Source organism: Theobroma umbraticum, unplaced genomic scaffold (assembly GCF_002168275.2).
Source record: "Theobroma umbraticum cultivar Fairchild unplaced genomic scaffold, ASM216827v3 scaffold_20.0, whole genome shotgun sequence".
Classification (NCBI taxonomy): Eukaryota; Viridiplantae; Streptophyta; class Magnoliopsida; order Malvales; family Malvaceae; genus Theobroma; species Theobroma umbraticum.
In genome coordinates, this window is record NW_018397266.1 from 3,826,320 (window position 1) to 3,846,972 (window position 20,653).

At 36.2% G+C, this 20,653-nt stretch overlaps 2 protein-coding genes, 1 long non-coding RNA gene and 1 pseudogene across 5 annotated transcripts; 2 read left to right on the forward strand and 2 right to left on the reverse strand.

Moving 5' to 3' along the window:
* Nucleotides 1–5,186: 5,186 nt before the first annotated feature.
* Nucleotides 5,187–8,102, reverse strand: LOC110423160 (E3 ubiquitin-protein ligase AIRP2-like; annotated as a pseudogene). The gene is made up of 5 exons (XR_016351686.1): nt 7,312–8,102; nt 6,645–6,807; nt 6,429–6,495; nt 6,095–6,324; nt 5,187–5,967 (listed from the first exon to the last, which is right to left on the reverse strand). The product of XR_016351686.1 is annotated as an E3 ubiquitin-protein ligase AIRP2-like (transcript).
* Nucleotides 8,103–10,081: 1,979 nt separating this feature from the next.
* Nucleotides 10,082–16,874, forward strand: LOC110423192 (Leucine-rich repeat protein kinase family protein). 2 transcript variants are annotated; one of them, XM_089784692.1, is made up of 16 exons: nt 10,090–10,212; nt 10,348–10,402; nt 10,666–11,203; nt 11,443–11,954; nt 12,133–12,265; nt 12,634–12,705; nt 12,792–12,860; nt 13,006–13,077; nt 13,246–13,314; nt 13,941–14,113; nt 14,198–14,448; nt 15,306–15,432; nt 15,514–15,579; nt 15,658–15,844; nt 15,930–16,062; nt 16,159–16,874. In XM_089784692.1, the coding sequence occupies exons 3-16, from the start codon at nt 10,749–10,751 to the stop codon at nt 16,480–16,482; spliced, it is 2,643 nt and encodes an 880-aa protein (XP_089640818.1). In that variant the 5' UTR covers nt 10,090–10,212; nt 10,348–10,402; nt 10,666–10,748; the 3' UTR covers nt 16,483–16,874. The 2 variants fall into 2 exon arrangements, with proteins under 2 accessions (XP_021293025.1, XP_089640818.1); XM_021437350.1 differs by having other exon boundaries at nt 10,082–10,402.
* LOC110423193 (uncharacterized) lies at nt 12,191–12,753 on the reverse strand. Its single transcript, XR_002445804.1, has 3 exons — nt 12,623–12,753; nt 12,419–12,482; nt 12,191–12,328 (listed from the first exon to the last, which is right to left on the reverse strand). It is a non-coding gene; the product is annotated as an uncharacterized LOC110423193 (long non-coding RNA).
* Nucleotides 16,875–18,127: 1,253 nt separating the features above from the next.
* LOC110423627 (E3 ubiquitin-protein ligase AIRP2-like) lies at nt 18,128–20,174 on the forward strand. The gene is made up of 5 exons (XM_021437905.2): nt 18,128–18,234; nt 18,916–19,078; nt 19,274–19,340; nt 19,459–19,693; nt 19,776–20,174. The coding sequence occupies exons 1-5, from the start codon at nt 18,155–18,157 to the stop codon at nt 19,984–19,986; spliced, it is 756 nt and encodes a 251-aa protein (XP_021293580.1). The 5' UTR covers nt 18,128–18,154; the 3' UTR covers nt 19,987–20,174.
* Nucleotides 20,175–20,653: the final 479 nt, after the last annotated feature.

Sequence of the window (20,653 nt, forward strand, 5' to 3'; positions counted from 1 at the left end):
ATAATATAAAAGTTTAAACTAGAATGTTATTAGGACTCGATGTGGAACACGAAGTTTAAAACTATACAACTACTCAATGTTGTACACAAACAAGAATCCTAGTTAAATAATGAATTCTAATCAACTTAAAACTCAATAAAAGTTAAGACATAGAGGAGTCATTTAGAGGAAGCAAGTCTAAAGCATTTTTTTGAGTTTGAAGACCAAATATGAATATGACTGATTAGCCTATTTTAACTAGTCTCTTAAGCTTTAAAGCTTCGTTCAACCATTTGTTTAGTTGGATCTTGAAGGCCTAAATTCAACTTTTTGTTTTGGTTTTTGGCCAATCTAAATTCAATTATTTAAAAAATACTAATAAATGCAAGATATTGAGCTTGATTTGTTAAAGTTTTAATTTGAACCAAGATAGGATTTAATTTTTCTTCAAGTACATTTATGAGTTTGGTTTTCTAATATTCTTCAATCATCAAGTTTTGTGTTTTTTAACACTTAAAAATTAATGTCGGTAAAACTAAAAATATGCTCAAGTTGAAGTTGAAGGTCGGTACTTTTTGAAGGTAAAATAAGTTTTTTTTTTAAGGTAATAAAGATCTTTCATTTAAAGTGAAGGAAAAAAAATTTTCTCCCTTTGCAGATACACCACCCTATCGGTATATAAAATACGCGGATATTGCCCGGTTTCCTTTAAACAAAAAGAATACACTCCAGAACTTTACAATTTCAATAGGTGTGCAAAACCAAAAATCATTTACAAGCATATACAAAAAGCATTCAACACATTTTTTCCTTTTTGTAGCAACATAGTCTCTACAAATTTCCCTTTATAGAAACATATTGCAAACAACATCAATCTCCAAATAATCCAACAGTCCAAAAATACAAGGTAAACAAAATAAAAAGGACCATGAGTGATTATTCAAATACCCATAAAATATCCAGTTGCGTTTAAGCACCCCTTTTAGCGAAGCTATCTACTTTTGGATTAGCCTTTCGCATAATGTGACATATCTCCCATTCTCCCAACTTTTGTTTTAACCTCTCGATCTGTCGCAGCCACTTGCACTTTCTCCAAGGTGCCTTTGTCGGAGACTATATCCACTTGACCATGTTGCTAAAGTCATTTTCAATAACAAGTTTATGCCATTATTTCCATTGTGAAGCAAAAAAGACAACCATAGCTTTTTTCACAATCAAAACCTCAGCTAAATTTGAGTCAATTGAACCAATGGACTTTACAAATGTGATTAAAACAAGCCTTAGACACCCTTTTGTTGCTCCATCAACATTGAATTTAAGTTTTCTCATTCTTGGTGTCTCCTGATTAATTCCTTTTGTCACTTTTTTTTTATGTCACCCTATCATGCAAGAGAAGTTGCCTATAAGTATCTAAAATTGACAAAAACTCACTAGGCCATTTTGCCCTAACCCATTACACAACTCCTAGTTTAACTAAGTCCAAGCATTTATCCATGCTCCATTCTTTCCCTTTGAAAACTACCTCATTTCTATCCTTCCATATTTTCTAAACTATTGCAAAATAAGCCATTTTTAAAATTTAAAGATCAACAAACCTTAGATCATTACCATTGCAAGCCTTAAAAAAAGATCTATTATTTCTAAGAGTTGTTTACTCATACTCGCACTTCTTGCACCAACCCCCTCATACTTTACAAGTTATTTAACATTAAGAAAAAAAGTGTTACAAGTCTCCATTTTTGAATTACACAAAACACATAATAATGAATTTCTTATAATACCTCCCTCTTTCTTAGTTCTTCCTTCACCGCTATTTTACCATGGATCAAGTGCCATACAAAAGTCTTTACTCTAAATAGAGCAAATCCTACCCACACTAAACTCCATATTTTGTCTACTCTATCATTAGTAACAAGTATATACTTACAAAATGATTTGACAGTGTACTCCCCATTTACTTTTCTTTTCCAAACTATACCATTTTTAAGTTTTTTGCTCAACCTAAACCCTAAACCCTAACAACCTTTCTAACTGTTATATTGGTTGTTCTACTAATTGAAAGTCTGCCTCCTAAGTTAGCTATCCCATATTCAAGTGTCATTCTCCCATCTCCCATAATTAGCAATCCCATATTCAAGTGTCATTCTCCCATCTCCCATAATTAGCAATTCTCCTATGTTTATTAATGGCTAATGCAAAGATCCTTAGAAAGCTTTGCTCCAGAATCATGCCTTCGACACATTCCTAGCTTTAGAACAAAATGCTATCACTATTTCTAGCTACAAAATTGATATTAGAAGACACTTGCAAGAAATATTTGTTAGAAGGGGAAAGGGGATTAATGATCATTTTTTTGTGAAGTTGAAGCACTCCTATTTTCACTCAAGTTTGGCTGGAGATTAGAAGGGTCACTTTTTGATTTTCTTCACAATTACTTCTCTTTGTAAATTTCCTTTTTCTTTCCCGTACTACCATATCCACTTGTTAAGTAAAACATGATTTTTGAATTTCTACATCAATCACCCCTATATCTCCATATTTCCTGTAATTACATACCTTGTTTCATTTAACATAGTGAATTTTTATTTTAAGATTCGTACCCCTTACAAGAAATTTTACTGAATTTTTTCAAGTTCGCTCTTCACTTCACTCAACATCTGGAATAAGGACATAAAGAAGATATGCAAGCTACATAGCACCAATCTAAGTAAAGTAACCTTTCCATCAAAAGACAACATTTTTGCTTTTCAACCTGCAAGCTTTGCCCTCACCTTTTCAAGAACCAGCTTCCAAAATTTAGTCAAGTTGTGGTTAACTCCCAATGGTAAGCCAAGATAAGTTATAGGAAAAGATCCCACCTAACATGATATATGAAACACTTATTTTTCGACCTCATTTTGATCCACCTTTATCCTCATTAAATGATTCTTGTAGAAATTGACCTCAAGACCCAATACACTTTGACATCACCTTAGTACTCTTCTTAAATTCAAGATATTATCAGGGGAAGGTTCACAAATAAGATCATGTCATCTGCATAGTATAAGTGTGAAATGGACAACCCTTTATTTTCGATCCTCGCCCTTTTACAAGTACCTTGCTCTTCAACTTTCCTTATCATACTATTAAGTGCCTCAATTACCATTATCTTAATCCCCTCTCTATTTTAAAAAGCCTATTTGGTGCCTTATTAACTAAGACTAAGACTTGTGCCTTAATAATGCATTCCTTAATCCAACTCTTCCACCTATCTCCAAATCCTATCTTGCGCATAACAAGTTCAAGAAATTTCCAACTAACATTATCGTAAGCTTTCTCGAAATCTAATTTAAGAACCATTCCCTTTTCTTATCTTTTTTTACCTTATCCATTACTTCGTTTGCTCTTCCTTATTGTTGGTATCAGAGCCACTATCCTCTTCCATACGATTTGGCTCATCAACGCCCTTTTCCCAACAATTCAACACATCACCTATTGACTATCAATCTTTTGATCCTTTTTTTTCTATTTCCTCCCATGTGTCGTCGACCCTAAATGTTGGCTCACATTTAATTATATCTGTTATAAACACACGCACAAAGTAGTTTTTACCATTCACAGCTAAATAGGTGTACTTTGTAATGTCTTTCAAAGACTTCATCTTTACCAAAATCATGGCCTGATCTAGCCTCCATTTATCAAGCATGCCTCTATTAGCTCTAATATGCTCACCCCATGTCTCCCTAGTAACGCTGAAGATATCCTCGTGCCAAATATATAAAGGGACTTCTTTAAGCTTCACCTAAGCTTGCCATCTTCTCTCCTCCATTCCTACATAGTACAGAATTGACTCACGAACCATGACTCAAAAAGATCAAAATAATCTTCCAACAAAACCCTTATCTCCTTTTTCTTTCCAAAGGTAACAAAAACAAATGAACCCCTAATAGGTCAAACTTAGGCAAAGATCCCTTCTCGTAAGAGTGAACTTTCCATTGCTCCATAATTAATGGAGCTTTTAAGCTGTCCTACTACACTCCTTCTGAGCCATTCCAAGTCTCCCTTTGCAATAGTGGCCTTATTAACCTTCCCTTTAAAGTCATTGATACATTGAATATCTCTCTTTGTGGCATCTTCACTTATGACTCTCTTTTCCCTTTCTCTTATTTGTATTTTCCTTTTAATTTGCCATAAGGAACTTCTTATATGACTTTTCACAACCTCTTCTTGCTTAGGCACACCAGCTTCCTCCCCTCCTTAACTCCCCATCATCCCTTGGTTTTTCAGCCTCCAATACTCTTATCCGCCTCACTTCTACTCCCTTTCCATGCCCAAAGAAAATTGTCGTCGACATTTTCCTAACATCTTTATATCACACAAAAGCATACTTCGATTCTAAGTTGACTTTTATCCTTGGGATGAATACATCGACAACCACCAAGGGCGGTTTTGTTTATCATAGATTTGACTTTTATCCTTCGATTCTAAGTTGACTTTTATTCTTAGCCAATTCTCAACAAACACAGTAAACAAAGCCCTTCTCCATTTCACCACCCTCCATCGGTCTTTCCTTTCCCCACCGGCAGTTGGCCTTCCCTCTTGCCAAATTCTCTCTCTAACTCTCTCTAATCACTTAAAGGAAAGTAAAAAGGAAACCACCAAAAAAAAAAAAAGGTCAAAAATCTGGTGTGGCAGGATTATAATTAGAGATGGGAGTTTTCATGGCAATTGGAAAAGCTCTCCCCTGCTTTTGCTAACCAAAATTTGGATGAATTCAGTTTTGGGAAAATGTATGATGAGAAGAATCCAGCTCAATGTTGTACTTAAACCAAACACGTCCTTTGGGAGTACGAGAAGTCTTAACTCCCAAATGACACATCCTAAATAAATGAAAGTTAAATGAGTTACCATATGATTATGCTCTTTATGATGTCTTTACCGAGAGGGTTAGGAAACTTATTTATTAGGTCGGGGAAGAGTTACAAAGAATCAAAGCAAGTACATAATCCAGTTCCAGCGGTATCTTAGAGATGCAGGCGAAGTAACATAAAGAAAAAAGGTCTGTATATAGAAGTGTAGAACAACAGAGATTACTGTATAAGCATGATCTTTTGCTTGCTGTTAAAGGGTAGGTAACTGTCCATTATTTCAGTATAACAAAATTGACACCAACAACAAGATCTTAACGTCAAACCCTGGATTCATAGTTAATCTGACAATCAAACTTCTTTTTAACGATGCAAAATTTATCATTCAAGTCTAAGATTTATTAATCTCATGGCCTTCTCTGAGACGAGAATAGTTGTTTCCAGAATGAAAGGAATTCATGACGAGGTGCAAATTTCAGGGAAGATAAATTTGATCCATGCCATTCATCATAGATCAGATGACAGTAAGCAGAAACTGAAGAAATTAAGATACCAAGCGATGAATCTCTTTACATTTCCATTCCAACACTCAGGTTTCGAAAAAAGGCTGAGTTGAATGCCAAGAATACCTTTTTATTTTAAGTTTGCATCTATTTTCTTGCTTTGCTACATACACATTCAGGTTCGTAATCCCTGCCTCTCTGCCTTATCCAGGCCACTCTATATCAAATTCCATAAATCTTCGAAGTAACCTGCTTCCTACTTTTGAAACCCTCAAAAGATGTAGGCAGCGGCTCAGTTAATTACTATATACAGATACCATGGAACAGACCTCGAAGAGATCAATAGATAAGCTAAGCTTTCCCATGCCCGATTGTTAGTACAATGGATGGATAGCTTTTCTGCGGTTAGATACGCAGTCTTCATTCATTGTCAGATCATGTAATCAGATACATATGGATGTGTCTCAGGCATTACAAAAGGCAATTTTTCCATGTAGAGGTAGAGACGCCTCAAGTTCTCTTTTGCAAGAGTTACCAAGTCAATTATATCATTGCCACTTGTGAGAACCCACAGATCTTTGGAACTCACTCTCTTTAAACTACCACGGCAAAAAGGGCAGGATTGAGAACGAACATTCCTGCAATTCCAAATCAATGTACAGTGCAAGAGGAATGCTAGTATCAACAATCAAGGTTAAATAAAATTTTTAATCACAAGTAATCTTAAAAAACAACACGGATAGCAAAAATGGAAATTGGGGATACCAGTCACGGAAGCAGCTTATGCATAAGGCATGCCCGCAGTTGGGCAGAACCATCTTTGTGCAATTCTCCATGCATATTCCACATTCATCTCTCTTTCTAAATCTTTATCAGAGACCCTCTTTCGGTCTTCAACTCTCTTTCTGCTCAGAACTTCCGTGCATCGGCTTTTCTTATATCTTCCAATTTGATAAACTCATCTCCAAGTTGTCTGAGCAAAGGGTAAATAACAGCTGCAAATAGTTTCCAATAAGTGCATCAGAACATGAGGAAGTAGAAGGAAAGCTAAAGAAGCAAATTGGAATTTTATCAACAAGAAATACCAGAGAAAACACACCGTAAAATTCCCTTAGAGTTGCTTTCCTTTCTTTTGAGGATAGAGCTGGTATTCCATCAACGTATGCCTGGGCCATATTGTTGAACTTTGTTTAAATAACAAACTCAAAATCAAAAGAAAAACTCATCTTTTTTAGTTCTTCTTTCTGCTCAGAATGTTGCAAAAAGGTGAAAAAAAAAAAAAAAAAAGAGAAGCTGAAACTAAATACTAACTCACCTTGAATACAAGTATGTGGAGAAGGCCTAAATAACTAGGAAGGGTATCTGTACAACTATAGTCCATCCATTCAATCAAAAACAGGATGAAGGGTGCAAAAGGGCTATAAGATAATCTCATTTGATAACAATTCCCACCATAATCTCTTGGTAGAGCAGCTGCCCTGCAAAATTCACCCCCAAAAATTACAAAAAAAAATTAAATTAGCAAGCTCATATTGGCTAACTGGTAAGACCTTCATAGAAACAACATACTAATGAATAATGAAATTCATCAAGGTTAAATACTTGTGCCAAAAACCAAAGCAATCATTTTCATTTCCACTGGAAACAGTCAACAATTGATAAAACTAGCCTATATCAACATCTATAAAAGATGCCAACCTCCACAAAACAATATTGATATCAAAATTCACCACAGTGGGCTTTTGATGATCAAATTCAACCAAAGCATCATAACTGAACAGAATAAGCAGGCCAATGGAATGCCCAGAAACAGGAACTAGGCAGGAAGAACAACAGTTATTAACATTTCAGGACAAAGCAAAAATGTAAAATGGGTTGTAAAGAAATTGACTTTACGAACCATAATATGCCAATTGTGGATAAAGATAATAAATTTGTACATGCAACTCCATCAATTTGCAAAAGAAAAAAAAAATCCTTACAGGCTATTAGCATGCTGTATATCAGCTTCAAGAGCTTTGAGAGATTCCCTGAAAGAAGATTTATTGGGCTGTTTTTGCAACATTGATTCTCCCCTTTTTGAGTTATGAGATAAAAAGGAGAGGAAAAACAAAAACAAAAAGGGTTGGGGAGCAAGAATGATAAAAAGACTGGCCTTTGTGGTGAATGGCTTGTGGGTTTGCTGTTGGAATAATGGAATTTGGTGGACAGGACTTATGGGGAAGACTTTTGAAAAGAGACAGAGAGAGAGAGAGCTTGCTTAGTGTTCAAACCTTTCACATTTCAAGAAAAGAAAAGGATACCTTCTCTTTGATTCTATCTAATGAATCTTTTCTTTGCCTTCATTATTTCCTCAACTGCACTTTGGGGCTGCCATTATCCCCCAAGTCTGACCTTTCCTACTAGTTGGCTCCTAATAATTATTTCTTATCTAGAATCAGTATTAAAAACTTGAATTTGAAAAAGAGAAAAAAGAAAAAGAAATAAAGCTGGTAGGGATTAAATAAGCATTAGTTAATGAGAAACATTAGGATAGCTCATGTTGACAAGGACCTGAAAAATATTGAAAATTGCAGGCTCAAGCTCAACGAACTCAATCATGCAGGCCCATCCTTTGTTCCGGTCTTGGTAAGAATGGCCTGTGATTTTTAGTTCAAAAGCCAGGGCCACATACCAGCCCTCTGGCCTAGCCATGGCGCTTATAGATTAAAAAAAAAAGGGGCTGAAATTACGCTGTCATGATCACTCAGCATTCAGCACATGAGGGTCACTCTTAGACAGATGGTTTCCTCTGTTATATAGAATGAAATGGTTTAACCTTGTTGAATGCTGAGAGAGGTCCAGTAAGAGGGGGGCATGTGGGGGGCCCTGGCAGCAATGAGGCACTTCACCTAATCTGTTGCCCTGTTGGGTCCTCCATACATAAATGCTAGCAGCATCCATTACCTCCTATTTACACCTAAAGATTGTAATAGTTTCAGACGCATCTTTTTCGTTTAGAACTAACATTAATTTGTTACATGTACCTTTTTTGACTGTGATGGGTCGAATGCTATGTGTTTGGGGCGTAGGGCCGTTCCTAGGAACCGACCCTGTAGTTAATGTTAGTTCTAGCGGTGATTCCCCAATTAAGACCGCTAATCAAATCTTCAACAGTGTTTTTTCTGGTGATTCAAAGTTTGGGCTTTAGGAGTCCATAGAACAGGCAAAGGCACATCTACTACTAGCAATTTGGCCTGTTGGGTTCTCATGATTGTCCACCAAAGACTTGCATAAAGAAACGGGAAAAAAAAACCTATTGGAGTTGATGAGCTGGGAATATACAGATTAAATACAATTAGGTTCCTTTTGAGTATGGCATGGCCCATTAGTTTGGTACATGCTAACATGCAAAGAGTGAGACTAATTTTGCCAAAAACGACACAAAACATGGGGCAGGATTGCCAAATTTTGGACATCAACTATTATTGATTGGTCATATCTTGATTAGGGAAACGCAGACATGGCTCACACGAGCGGCCTTGAAACATGTAAACCTCACGAACCCCGAAATGGAAGGCCCACTTTTGATTTTTGTTTTTATATTTGACAAAGACGAGAAGGCGGTCCAGAAGTATCCGCACCACCGCGTCAATTCTGGGCTAAGTGTCTAAATTAATTAACGAGGTTCATAGGGGGACCCTTGGAGATTGCGTATTGCATCACCTCACCAAGACAAATTAAAACATCTTTTTCGATTATAACCTTTTTCTTCCCTGTAACATAAAACAGTTGACGACCATTTTTACCTGTTGTCGCTCTCGAAATTAATGCTTACTTGTTTCTCGCAATTGTACCAAAAACTTATCGCCTGCCAAGAACTTGCTCTTTTTTGTATTGTTTTAGTACTAAGAAATTTCACTTTGAAGCCACTTTTCTTTATGAATAAGGGAAACCCAATTTTATACTAGCAATTTCCTCCACCATATTAAGCTAGCGGCCCATGGAAGTCACTGCTCCATTCAAAATCCTGATTTGGTGGGAAAACCAATCCTTAAAACGTTAACAAAGATAATAATAATAATGCATGACTGAGGTGTCCAGTTGTCGAGAATATGTTTAAGGTAGACCATTAGATTATTTGGCCATATATAAAGAAAAAAAAAAGTTTAAAAAAAAAACAATTGGATCAGGATGGAAAAATGGGACCCAGCTTAGATATCATGTTTGCATGAAAATAACTCTCCATCTTTCCTACTTTTCCTAAAGCTACAAAAGGTGCAGACAAGTTGCGCCAAGGGACATGAAAAGAGTATCTGGGTTTGCATAAAGCAAAAGCAAAATTAAAGATAAAGTATGATAGTAGGTTAGAGGGGCTACATTACACTGCCTACACGTACTTTCTTTACAGATGCTTTTTGCATGGCTAACTTGCCCTCCCCAATCCCTGTCCAACACGGTCATAACCAACAAAACAGTACTACCTGGTAAAAAGAATACACCATTAGCTTTTCCTTGGGCTGATAAAGTTTTTAACCATGAGTAGTTTAATGTTTTCCGAGAGGAGGTGGTTAAGTGTCTTTTTCTTGGTTTGTCCAAGGAAACGGTCAAAGTTAAGTGACTTGAGTCTCATGTGTCAAACTTTTGTAATAAATCATCGATCAGAACTGTTTGATAGTACTCTCTGAGAATAGAAAGAGATTAATGTTCAATAGCTGCAAGGTTTTTATTTTTCCTACCTCTTTCTTTATATATATATATATATTCTCCAAAAGTAAGCGTGAAATCTTTAATTCTTGGGAAAAGGAGATTCCAATATCAAAGAAAATAAAAAAGAAAGAAAGAAAAAGAAACAAACGTGAATGAACATTTCACAAACTCATCAATCAGAAAAAAAGTGAAGGGTAAGTGGAGTAAAGATGGGCTAAGATGCTCAACTCAAAACCCACAGTTTCTTTTAGTGAAATCATAGGCCTAAAAATAAAAGATCAAAAGAATCAGTTTTGCCTTGCTGATCTTCAATGGCTTTATTTACGCAGTTAATACTGATACTATATCTCCACTTTATATCCTCTGTTGTGTCCCAAGTTACAGGTATGTTTTGTTTCTAAATCTGTGTATTCGTGGAATTCCAGGATTGTTTTGTTCATTCAACTTCATGTAATAGTATGAACTAAGTGGAGCCTTCATATTCTAAAATGTCATTTGCCATGTAATATGAGTGAAGGATTAGGCAAAGAAGCTGAGAATAGATATCAAAATGAACTCAACCTGCTTGTTACCATTTTCTTCCTTTTTGTTGCTCTAAGTAGAGCAGTGAATATTATAGATCACCATAATTTAATTGTGACCTGCAGAGTTTATCAGTTTAGACTGTGGAAGCACAAGTAACTACACTGATCCTAGTACTGGACTAGGATGGAGTTCAGATATCGATATCATGAAACATGGAAGACTAATACAGGTGCAAAATCCCAAGGGAAACTGGATGCAATATCGAACTCGAAGAGACTTTTCTTCAAACAGCAAGAAGTACTGTTACAACTTGAGTACCAAGGAGAGAAGGCGGTACCTAGTTCGTGCAACATTTCAGTATGGCAGCCCTGAAAATGAAGATGCATATCCAAAATTTGAGCTCTATCTCGATGCAACTGAGTGGGCAACTGTCATAATTCAGGATGCCTCCAGAATATATGTGAATGAAATGATCATCAGGGCACCTTCAGATTCTATTGATGTTTGCATATGCTGTGCAACAACTGGTTCTCCTTTTATATCTACTCTTGAGCTCCGGCCCTTGAATCTTTCTATGTATGCCACAGATTATGAGGATAATTTCTTCTTAAACGTTGCAGCGAGAGTGAACTTTGGTGCTCTAACTAAGGACGTAGTGAGGTAAATATCCTCTGCCTTTGTATCTGACAATAGTTTGGTGAGAAACGTTTTTAATCCGGTTTGCAAGTTTTTGACGCAAAAAGAAAAGCAGTTAGATACACAGGCTAAACAGAACGAATTGATGCTCTTCAATTTTAGCATGTTGAACCGCTTTGCATCATGGCTTGTTTTACTGCAAATATATACAGCCAATTGGTGGCATCAGTGCTAATTTATCAAAATGGGCTCTGCATTTACAGGTACCCAGATGATCCTTACGACAGAATTTGGGAATCTGATCTTGATAGGAGACAAAATTTTCTTGTAGGAGTGGCCCCTGGAACAGAAAGAATCAGGACATCAAAGAACATTGATATAATGACTAGAGAATATCCGCCTGTTAAAGTAATGCAAACGGCAGTTGTTGGCACTAAAGGGGAGCTCAGCTACAGATTGAACCTGGAAGGGTTCCCTGCCAACGCTCGAGCCTATGCATACTTTGCTGAAATTGAAGACTTGGCTCCAAATGAAACCCGGAAATTCAGACTGCAAGAGCCTTACATACCTGACTATAGCAACGCTGTGGTAAACATAGCTGAGAATGCCAATGGGAGCTACACTCTTTATGAACCCAGCTACATGAACGTTACCCTGGATTTCGTTCTGTCATTCTCCTTTACCAAGACCAACGATTCTACTAGAGGACCCCTCCTTAGTGCAATTGAGATAAGTAAATACCAGCAGATTGCTGCGAAGACCGACAGGCGAGATGGTAAGATGACCTTGGGGTGTTTGGAATATAAAACTTTTCCAGCTGTTTGCACAGCTGTAGTGGAGAGAATAATTAGGCATGGGAAATCACAATTTGATCATAATGCACATAAACATGTATATTCAAGGAATTTGCTTCTCAAGATGAGCTGATGACTCACTATTTCTTCAATTGTCAGTGACTGCTCTCAATGCCCTTCGCTATATGTCTGCTGAAAGCGTTTGGGCAAATGAAGGAGGTGATCCTTGTGTTCCAGCTCATTGGGAATGGGTAATTTGCAGCTCAACAGCGCCACCAAGAATAACAAAAATGTAATGCATTCATGTTGGTAAATTTCTTGTTCATTCTAGAACTTACTTTCCTGCTCTGCATATCTATGATTATCAAAACAACCTTGTTACTTAGTATTTACACTGGTCCTAATATTCTTCATAGAATTTGATGAGTTTTTGAACTAGAAATACCTAGTTTTCCAGACCACTACCGGTTTCTCATACGTACCAGGATCTGATAATTCTTCATGTTTCCCTTAAGCAAGAGTAGGGGTTGAGCAAGTTGATTACACATGTGGTACAAAAATTCTTTGCATGTTAAATATTGAAAGCATAAATGCAGAAAAGTAGAATTTCTCATATTGTAAGAGTTATGCAGAAATTAATTCTACTAACCTCATGAACAGTGCACTCTCAGGACAGAGTGTGAAGGGACAAATTCCCTCTGAGTTTAATCACATGGATGAATTGACTGAGTTGTAAGTGTTATTATGCAAACATCTGAGATTTAATTTTTTGGAATTTATCCTACTACAATCCACTGAAAAGCTCTCATCTTCTTTAGGTGGTTGGACTCCAACTCCTTAACAGGGCCACTCCCTGATATGAGTAACTTTATCAATCTAAAAATTGTGTAAGCTCTCCACTTCACGGTATACATTTGTATTAATTTTCATCAGGAATTCAGGATTGTGCTTTTCACGGTAATGCTTGTTCCATTCTGCGCTTGTAATGAGTATTGACTGGTTCCTAACTTGCATCCTTTAATGTGCATGCAGACATTTGGAGAATAATAAGTTTACTGGTCCACTACCTTCCTACCTTGGTCGATTGCCTAACTTGCAAGAATTGTATGTAGAATTCTTGATTTCTTAGCTATTTCTGGGCCATTTAACAGAACAAGTGCATGTTTTGTTTTCCACAAAATGCTAATAGAAGCAGATGTTAGGCATTTTTTCCTGATATATATATATATATCTATCTAAAGCTTCAGTAATAGGGGAATCTCTATGTTGCAGGTACATACAGAACAACTCTTTTTCTGGGGAAATACCCCAAGCATTGCTAAACAGGAAAATAACTTTCAAGTGAGTATGTTTAGTTGCAATTCATCTTAAGCTCTAGCAAAGTGGTCCATATTTTAGGAGTGATTTACCTTTTCCATTTTAGTAGATAAAAGGCATAACTGTTTGTAGTTTCATAACTGTTAATAGTGTCATGTTTAAAAACTTTTGGTTATCTTTTGCTCGTAGCTGGGTTTGAGGTGAATTTTTATTCCCTCTCTTCAATGAATGATTTCGTTGCTATGCAAAAAAAAAAAAATAGTGTCATGTTACATTAGAATCAGAAACAATAAAAATGAACCCGATGAAATGCTGTTAAATGTGTTCTCCCAACTGACATCTTAGATTTTATAATGCTCATTTTCACAACACAGACAAGCACCAATTCACAAAGTTTATATGACTTCTAAAACTATTTTGCACAAAAAGAACCGAACTCTTTTGGGATCGCATTTCACCAACAAATGATGGTAGTGTGATACCCTCTACACTAGTGCTGTTGAAAGACTCTAGGTCAAGGAGATGACTACCCTGATATACCATTTTTGGTATTATAATCCTGAAATTATGATTACGTGTCACAAATTTTATAGCAGTTCAATGTGATCCAGTCAGCAAATTTATAAACAGCTCTATGTCTTCTCTTGCAGCTATGAAGGTAATCCTGGACTACATAACGAGGCACAGAGAAAAATGCGTCATAAGTTGATAGTGGGAACCTCGATTGGAGTGCTTGCAGTTCTACTAGTTCTTTTCTTGGGAAGTTTAGTATTGTTCCGTAATCTTCGAAGGAAGATGTCTCACCAGAAATGTGATGAAAATGGTTTGCACACTTAATCACTCATTACTTGCCATTATACAATGTGCAGACCTTAACATTTCCAAACCTGATTCCTGTTTTCATCAGGTCATGCCTTGCACTCTAGAACCAAACCCTCAACAGCCTATTCAATTGCACGGGGGCATTTACTGGACGAAGGTGTAGCATACTATATCCCATTGTCTGAGCTGGAAGAAGCAACTAACAATTTTAAACAACAGATCGGCAAAGGAAGTTTTGGATCTGTCTACTATGGCAAAATGAAAGATGGAAAAGAGGTAGCAGTCAAGACAATGGGTGATTCGTCTAGCCATTTGAATAAGCAATTTGTGACTGAGGTAGTGTGCCAATCAGCCGTTTTCTTCTAACTTTCTTTACATATTCACATGACAGCAAACCTATAATTTGTTGGCCGTACTGGTACCTTCAATAGTTCCATTTTAAAATGGAATAGAATTCACCTCAGTAATCCACAAATAATGAATTCATTAACATTGTACCTGCAGTAGGGAGTACTAATTTGAAGCCAACTCCTTAACATGGACTAATTTTTTATCCTTTTGCCCTATGCAAAAGCTGTAAATTTCCTATTTGCATTACAAGTTGAGAATTTTGACAGAGCATTTTTTTAAGAGAACATCAGAGGTTTAGATTCCTGTATCCTCAGTTCTATCCGCAGGTGCCCAGAGAAAAGTTCTGTCATTGTGTAATGGAAGGAAGTTGACATTCTCCATTATTCCATAAAGTTAAGTTAAAAACAAAAGGCAGGAGAGTGAGAGCATCTTCATGAACTAAATTTGTGTGCTGAAAGTTTCCTATGGCTTTGTTGCAATATTGTTGAGGCCAGGCAGGCCTCTTGGAAGGATCCATGGTTTGTTTTTTAAACCATCCATACCAGATGTAGTTGGCTTCCCTAGGTAATCCAACCAATAAAGCAGATACCTGACCTGAAGGAATATTCTCTCTGTAAATATTTTACATGGAAGATAATATAGAGATGGCTGCTGTGCAAATACTGATTCAATTAAAACTTTTTGATGATATGATCTTTTATCTGGAAGTGAAATGCTCAATCAGCAAGAGGTATAACTATTGATGATTAACCGAAATAATTTAAAGAATTCAATATAGAAGTAAAGCTTTTGTATTTACCTCACAGTACCTTGTTTAACTGATGGCGAACACATGCTTGCAGGTTGCCCTCTTGTCAAGAATTCATCACAGAAACTTGGTTCCTCTAATCGGATACTGTGAAGAAGCACATCAACGGATATTAGTTTACGAATATATGCACAATGGAACCTTGCGGGATCACATCCATGGTCTGCTTCTCTATCGGGAAATAAATCTGTTTATCTTCCGTCTCTCTCTTTTCAATTTAAAATCTATGGATATCATGGCAGGTTCAGTCAACCAGAAGCAATTGGATTGGCTTGCTCGTTTACAAATTGCAGAGGATGCAGCTAAAGGTTTGGAATTGAAGTTCTCATTTACTGTTGCATTAATATTTAGTTTTTAAGTATAAACACAAATTTAGATTTCTGTAGGCCTCGAGTATTTGCACACTGGCTGCAGTCCTAGTATCATTCATCGAGATGTAAAAACAAGCAACATCCTCCTAGACATTAATATGAGAGCAAAAGTGTCAGATTTCGGACTTTCAAGGCAAGCCGAAGAAGATTTAACCCATGTATCAAGTGTTGCACGAGGAACAGTTGGCTACCTTGATCCAGAGTAAGCTACACATAATTACCCTTTCGTAAACAGTTATATTTTTTCTTCTTCATGTGCTTAGCTAATCATTCATATGTTGTCACAGGTACTATGCAAGTCAACAATTGACTGAAAAGAGTGATGTTTACAGTTTTGGAGTTGTTCTTCTGGAACTGATCTCTGGAAAGAAGCCAGTATCAGTAGAAGATTTTGGTGCTGAATTGAACATTGTACACTGGGTAAACTTCTCTGCTACTTTCATACATTTTTTTTTTTTTTTAGATTTCTGCTGTGAATTGAAGCACAAAACACCTGAGCTCTTTGTTCTTTTGCAGGCAAGATCCTTAATATGTAAAGGCGATGTGGTTAGCATTGTAGATCCTTTTCTGGTAGGGAAAGTAAAAATTGAGTCTATTTGGAGGATTGCTGAAGTAGCTATCCAGTGTGTTCAACAACATGGATACTCCCGCCCTAAGATGCAGGAAATAATATTGGCTATTCAAGATGCAAACAAGATAGAGAAAGGGAATGAAGGGAATCAAAAATTAGCTTCTGGTGGTTCCAGAGGGCAATCTGCTAGGAAAACATTGCTTGCAAGCTTTCTTGAGATTGAGAGCCCTGACTTATCAAACGGCCGCCTAGTCCCATCTGCCAGATAATTTTGTAGCAGCACCTGCTGATCTTTTGAGTATCATGATATGAATGCAATTTATTGGATACTTACCATGTATATCTGGAATGCAGCAACTACTGTAACACAGGCTTAGTGCTTTTAGGAAATCTAGTCTTTTACAGTGCTTATGCAATACAAGATAGAAATAGAAAGAGTGTTAACTTTTGGGAAATTCGTGGTCCAGCTCCAACTTTTTAGACCAAACAAAACACATGTGACATTATGGCAGTCAGATATGCAAATGGGTGTAACATATTGACCCAAATAACAGCCTTTTTATTGGAAAATTCTAGATGGGCAGATCATTGATTTCAATTATGATACAACCACTGTGAAAAATAGTGAACTGATTCACAAAAATATTTATCTTTTCTGGTACTTACTTTGCATACTTTTAAGTAAATTGCCTTTATGAAGCCAATCAAAGATGTGGAAATTATTGCACTGATCAGTACACCTGTATTAGTTCAAAAACATTCAAGTGAAACTGTCCTGGAAAGACCTTTGTCAAGCTGAAACTTTGAAAGATACCCAAGGTGTACCCTCCTCTACAGTTTGACCTTTCGGCCAAGCTTAGGGGATTGGTCCCGTCATCTAACTTAACCCAAAAGAATGTGAGAAAGTTAATGTGAAAACTGAACAAGAACCACGTGGAAATGATTAAATTATTAGATTAAATTATCTCCAATTGGATTCTCTTGTGTGCCCTTTACCAACCTTATGTATAAAGCAAAACATTGACAAACCCTTAATAATAATAATAATAATAATAATTACACGCTAATTAAATCTACACCATTAATTAATATGTCTGCGGAAGATAAACAAATATTTTGTTCTCAAATTTTAAATCCATAGTTCCAACTAAAATATAATTTGACCAGAAAATTTTGGGATTTCTTTGAATCAGAAGTCTAACTTGTCACCAAAATATTTAAAATACCCTACCCCTTATTATGTCTTTAGATGAATGATTATTGTACAATAATAACGATAAAAATAATGAATAAACAAAAATCCGTATAAGATAATGCCACGACGATTTTAATTATGATCTTATAATAAAAAAAAGAGTTGTACAGATCATCATCTTAATTGGAATCAGATACATTATTGTTAAAATATGGATTAAATAAGAGTTGGACAGATTATAAAAAGGGAAAGAAGGCTAGAAAAGCAAGGTTAAGATAAGAACAAAAGAACTAAATGAGGGCTTCCCCTACCAAACCATTTCATAGAAATAAACGCAATTCTTATACGTATTCCAGTATTCTCATCTCTCTTTTCTTTCTCCAACCACAATGTTTTAAACCTCCAAGCCAAACCCAAAGAACAAGTCTTTTCATTTTGTTGTTGTATTATTGGTTTTTGTTGTTGTATTATTGGTAATTGTTGTTTTTGTTCCTTCAGAGGGCCTTCTTTATAATCAGAAAAAGGATAAAGAGAGAAGGGTAAAGCAAGAGAGAAGCAAAAGACCATTGCTTTTCTTTTCTTCTTCTCTCTCTTACTCTCTGATGTCTTTGGTGGATTAGGTTCTTAAAAAAGGTAGAGCCAGTTGCTCTTCTTTGTAGATTCTTGTACCCTGACAATTTTCTTTGTTTCTCTTTTTTTTTTTTTGGGGGGGAGGGGGTGGGGGGGGTCAAGAAGAAAAGAGTACGATGTATTATCAGTTGTCCAAGTCTTCTTATCAGGATTCTTTGAAAATACTAGAGGCTGATATACAGCATGCCAATGCTTTGTAAGTTCTCTTTCTGGGTTTTTGATTTTCTGGCAAATTTAGTATTTTGATTTTTTTTCTCTTATCACCATCCCTGAAGTGGGTTGTGGACTTGTTCTCGTTTCTGCTTATTAGTTGCTTGCGTGGCTTTGATGATCATGATCATGATTAAAAAGCATAATTTTTTAGCTGCTCTGCTAGTTGTGTGGGAAAAAAGAAAGAAGGAAATACCCAGGTTGAATTTTTATGTTCTTCTTTACTCTTTATCATCGACTTTGGTTGGCCTGATGATATTTTTGTACTCTGACTGTGAACTTGTAGGGCGGTATAACCAATTGCAGATTTTTAACACAGGACCTAGTATAATGAATTGTCACCCAGTAATTCACATACAAGCTAAAATCTCTCCCTGCCTGCTAGTTTGGCTTGTTTGTACTGTGAAGTTTCTTCAGCTGTTAGGAGCTAAAGTAAATTTCAGTAATTTAATGGTATATTAATATCTGCATGTTTATGATAGGATTTTATCTCAAAAACAATACAGTTGGAAAGTTTGGCCTAGCTTTAGCTCATCATGAATTTAAGATGCTTTGGTGATTATTAGGTTAGAATGTGATTTAGATGTCTCCATTATAATTCATCTAAGGGAAATTTAATTTTAATAAGTAGAATGTTAATAGAATGTTTGCGTTTTTGGGGTTTTAGGGCTGCTGCAATTCCAAGAGCCAAGAGTGGTGCACATCTTCAAATGAAGTTGGTGTACAATCATTTGGCGCCCCTCTTTCTATTTTTGCTACAATGGATGAATTGTTCATGCATATGTCTACTCCCTCGATATCTAAACCTCTTTCACATTCTTGTATACAAGGTTTATTCTTCTTCCCTGGCTTATTTTGATTCCTTTTTTATTTGTATTTTTTGAATGGCAAGTGAATAATATTGTGCAATGCCAAATCAGGCCATTAAAAAGTGTCTTATTTTGATTCTTAAAGGATGGTTCAAATTAATTTCCATACTTATTTTTATGTGTCCTTAGATTTTTTTTCTATCTTATATGCTACAGGTATATACAGATGGGAGATCAAAGATATCTACACATGGAAGGAAGGCAACAGTTAGAGAGTTTTATGGTTTGTCTATAATCATATTTTGAGTTTTTTTTTTTTGGTGTTTTATGACCATGATTTCTAGCTATAATGATTTGTTATCCTTACCATCATCTCTTTCTGCTAATTAACTAAATTGTAGGTGTAATATTACCATCTCTTCAAAAGCTCCATGGTTACTTGGGGGAGTTGGATGATGATAAGAAAGGGCGTTTTACCATGGGGAGCTCTGGCAAGAAAAGAGTTGAATTAGATAACAGAATTGGGAATATTGATTTGGAGAGGGAAGATGAATGTGGGATTTGCTTGGAGCCATGCACCAAAATGGTCTTACCTAATTGTTGTCATGCAATGTGCATCAAATGCTACCGCAATTGGTAACTGGCAACCTCTTTTTATTCCTCTTACATCTCCATGCTTTCAAGTTTCACCCTTAATGGTTTTCTCTCCAAATTACAGGAATACAAAGTCAGAGTCCTGTCCTTTTTGCCGTGGTAGCTTGAAAAGAGTTAACTCTGAAGATTTATGGGTACTTACTTGCAATGATGATGTGGTTGACAATAAAACAGTTTCCAAGGAGGACTTGTTGCGATTCTACCTCTACATCAACAGCCTTCCAAAAGATTACCCGGATGCACTTTTCTTGGTATATTATGAGTACCTAATTTGATTTCAAGTAGTTGAGAAAATGGTGTACAGATAGAAAAGGCCGACCATCAAATGTAAATAGAGTTGGTAGGACAATTCTCTCTGCTTCTTACTGAAAAGAATCAGTGCCATTTTATGCTTTTCAGAAGTTAATGAACATCCGTGTAACAAACCGTTGTTAATTATTAATGGAAGTTGAAATTTCCGAAACTAGATTCTGTAATTGCCTGGTATTATTTGTTGAAAATGATTGGCAAAGCACCCTGAAGTGGACTAATTTATTAGCCAAAGCCATCAGGAGTCTACTGTCTTTTTTCGGAAATTTTTAATGACTGGTTGAAAAAGCATGTATAAAACAGATGGTTTATAGTAGTTTGATATTCCATCTTGAAAATGATTACAGTCTTTACCATATCTTAATGGTTCAGAAAAGGGAAAAAAGCATCATGCTGTGATACCAAGAACTCTCTTATAAAATTATTCATTTCTTGCTATGAGAGTTGCTATGTTTTCTCTGGGAATACCTGGTGGGGTTGCAATGTTAGAATTGGATGATGAAATGAATCAAAATTTAGCTAATTAGAAGGGAAAAAAACACGAATGCAAGACCATTGAGGAAAGAATGGACACTCCATCTGGTTCTGTTGCAGTTCACTGCCCTTGGTCCTTTGTACACTCCATCGGTTTTT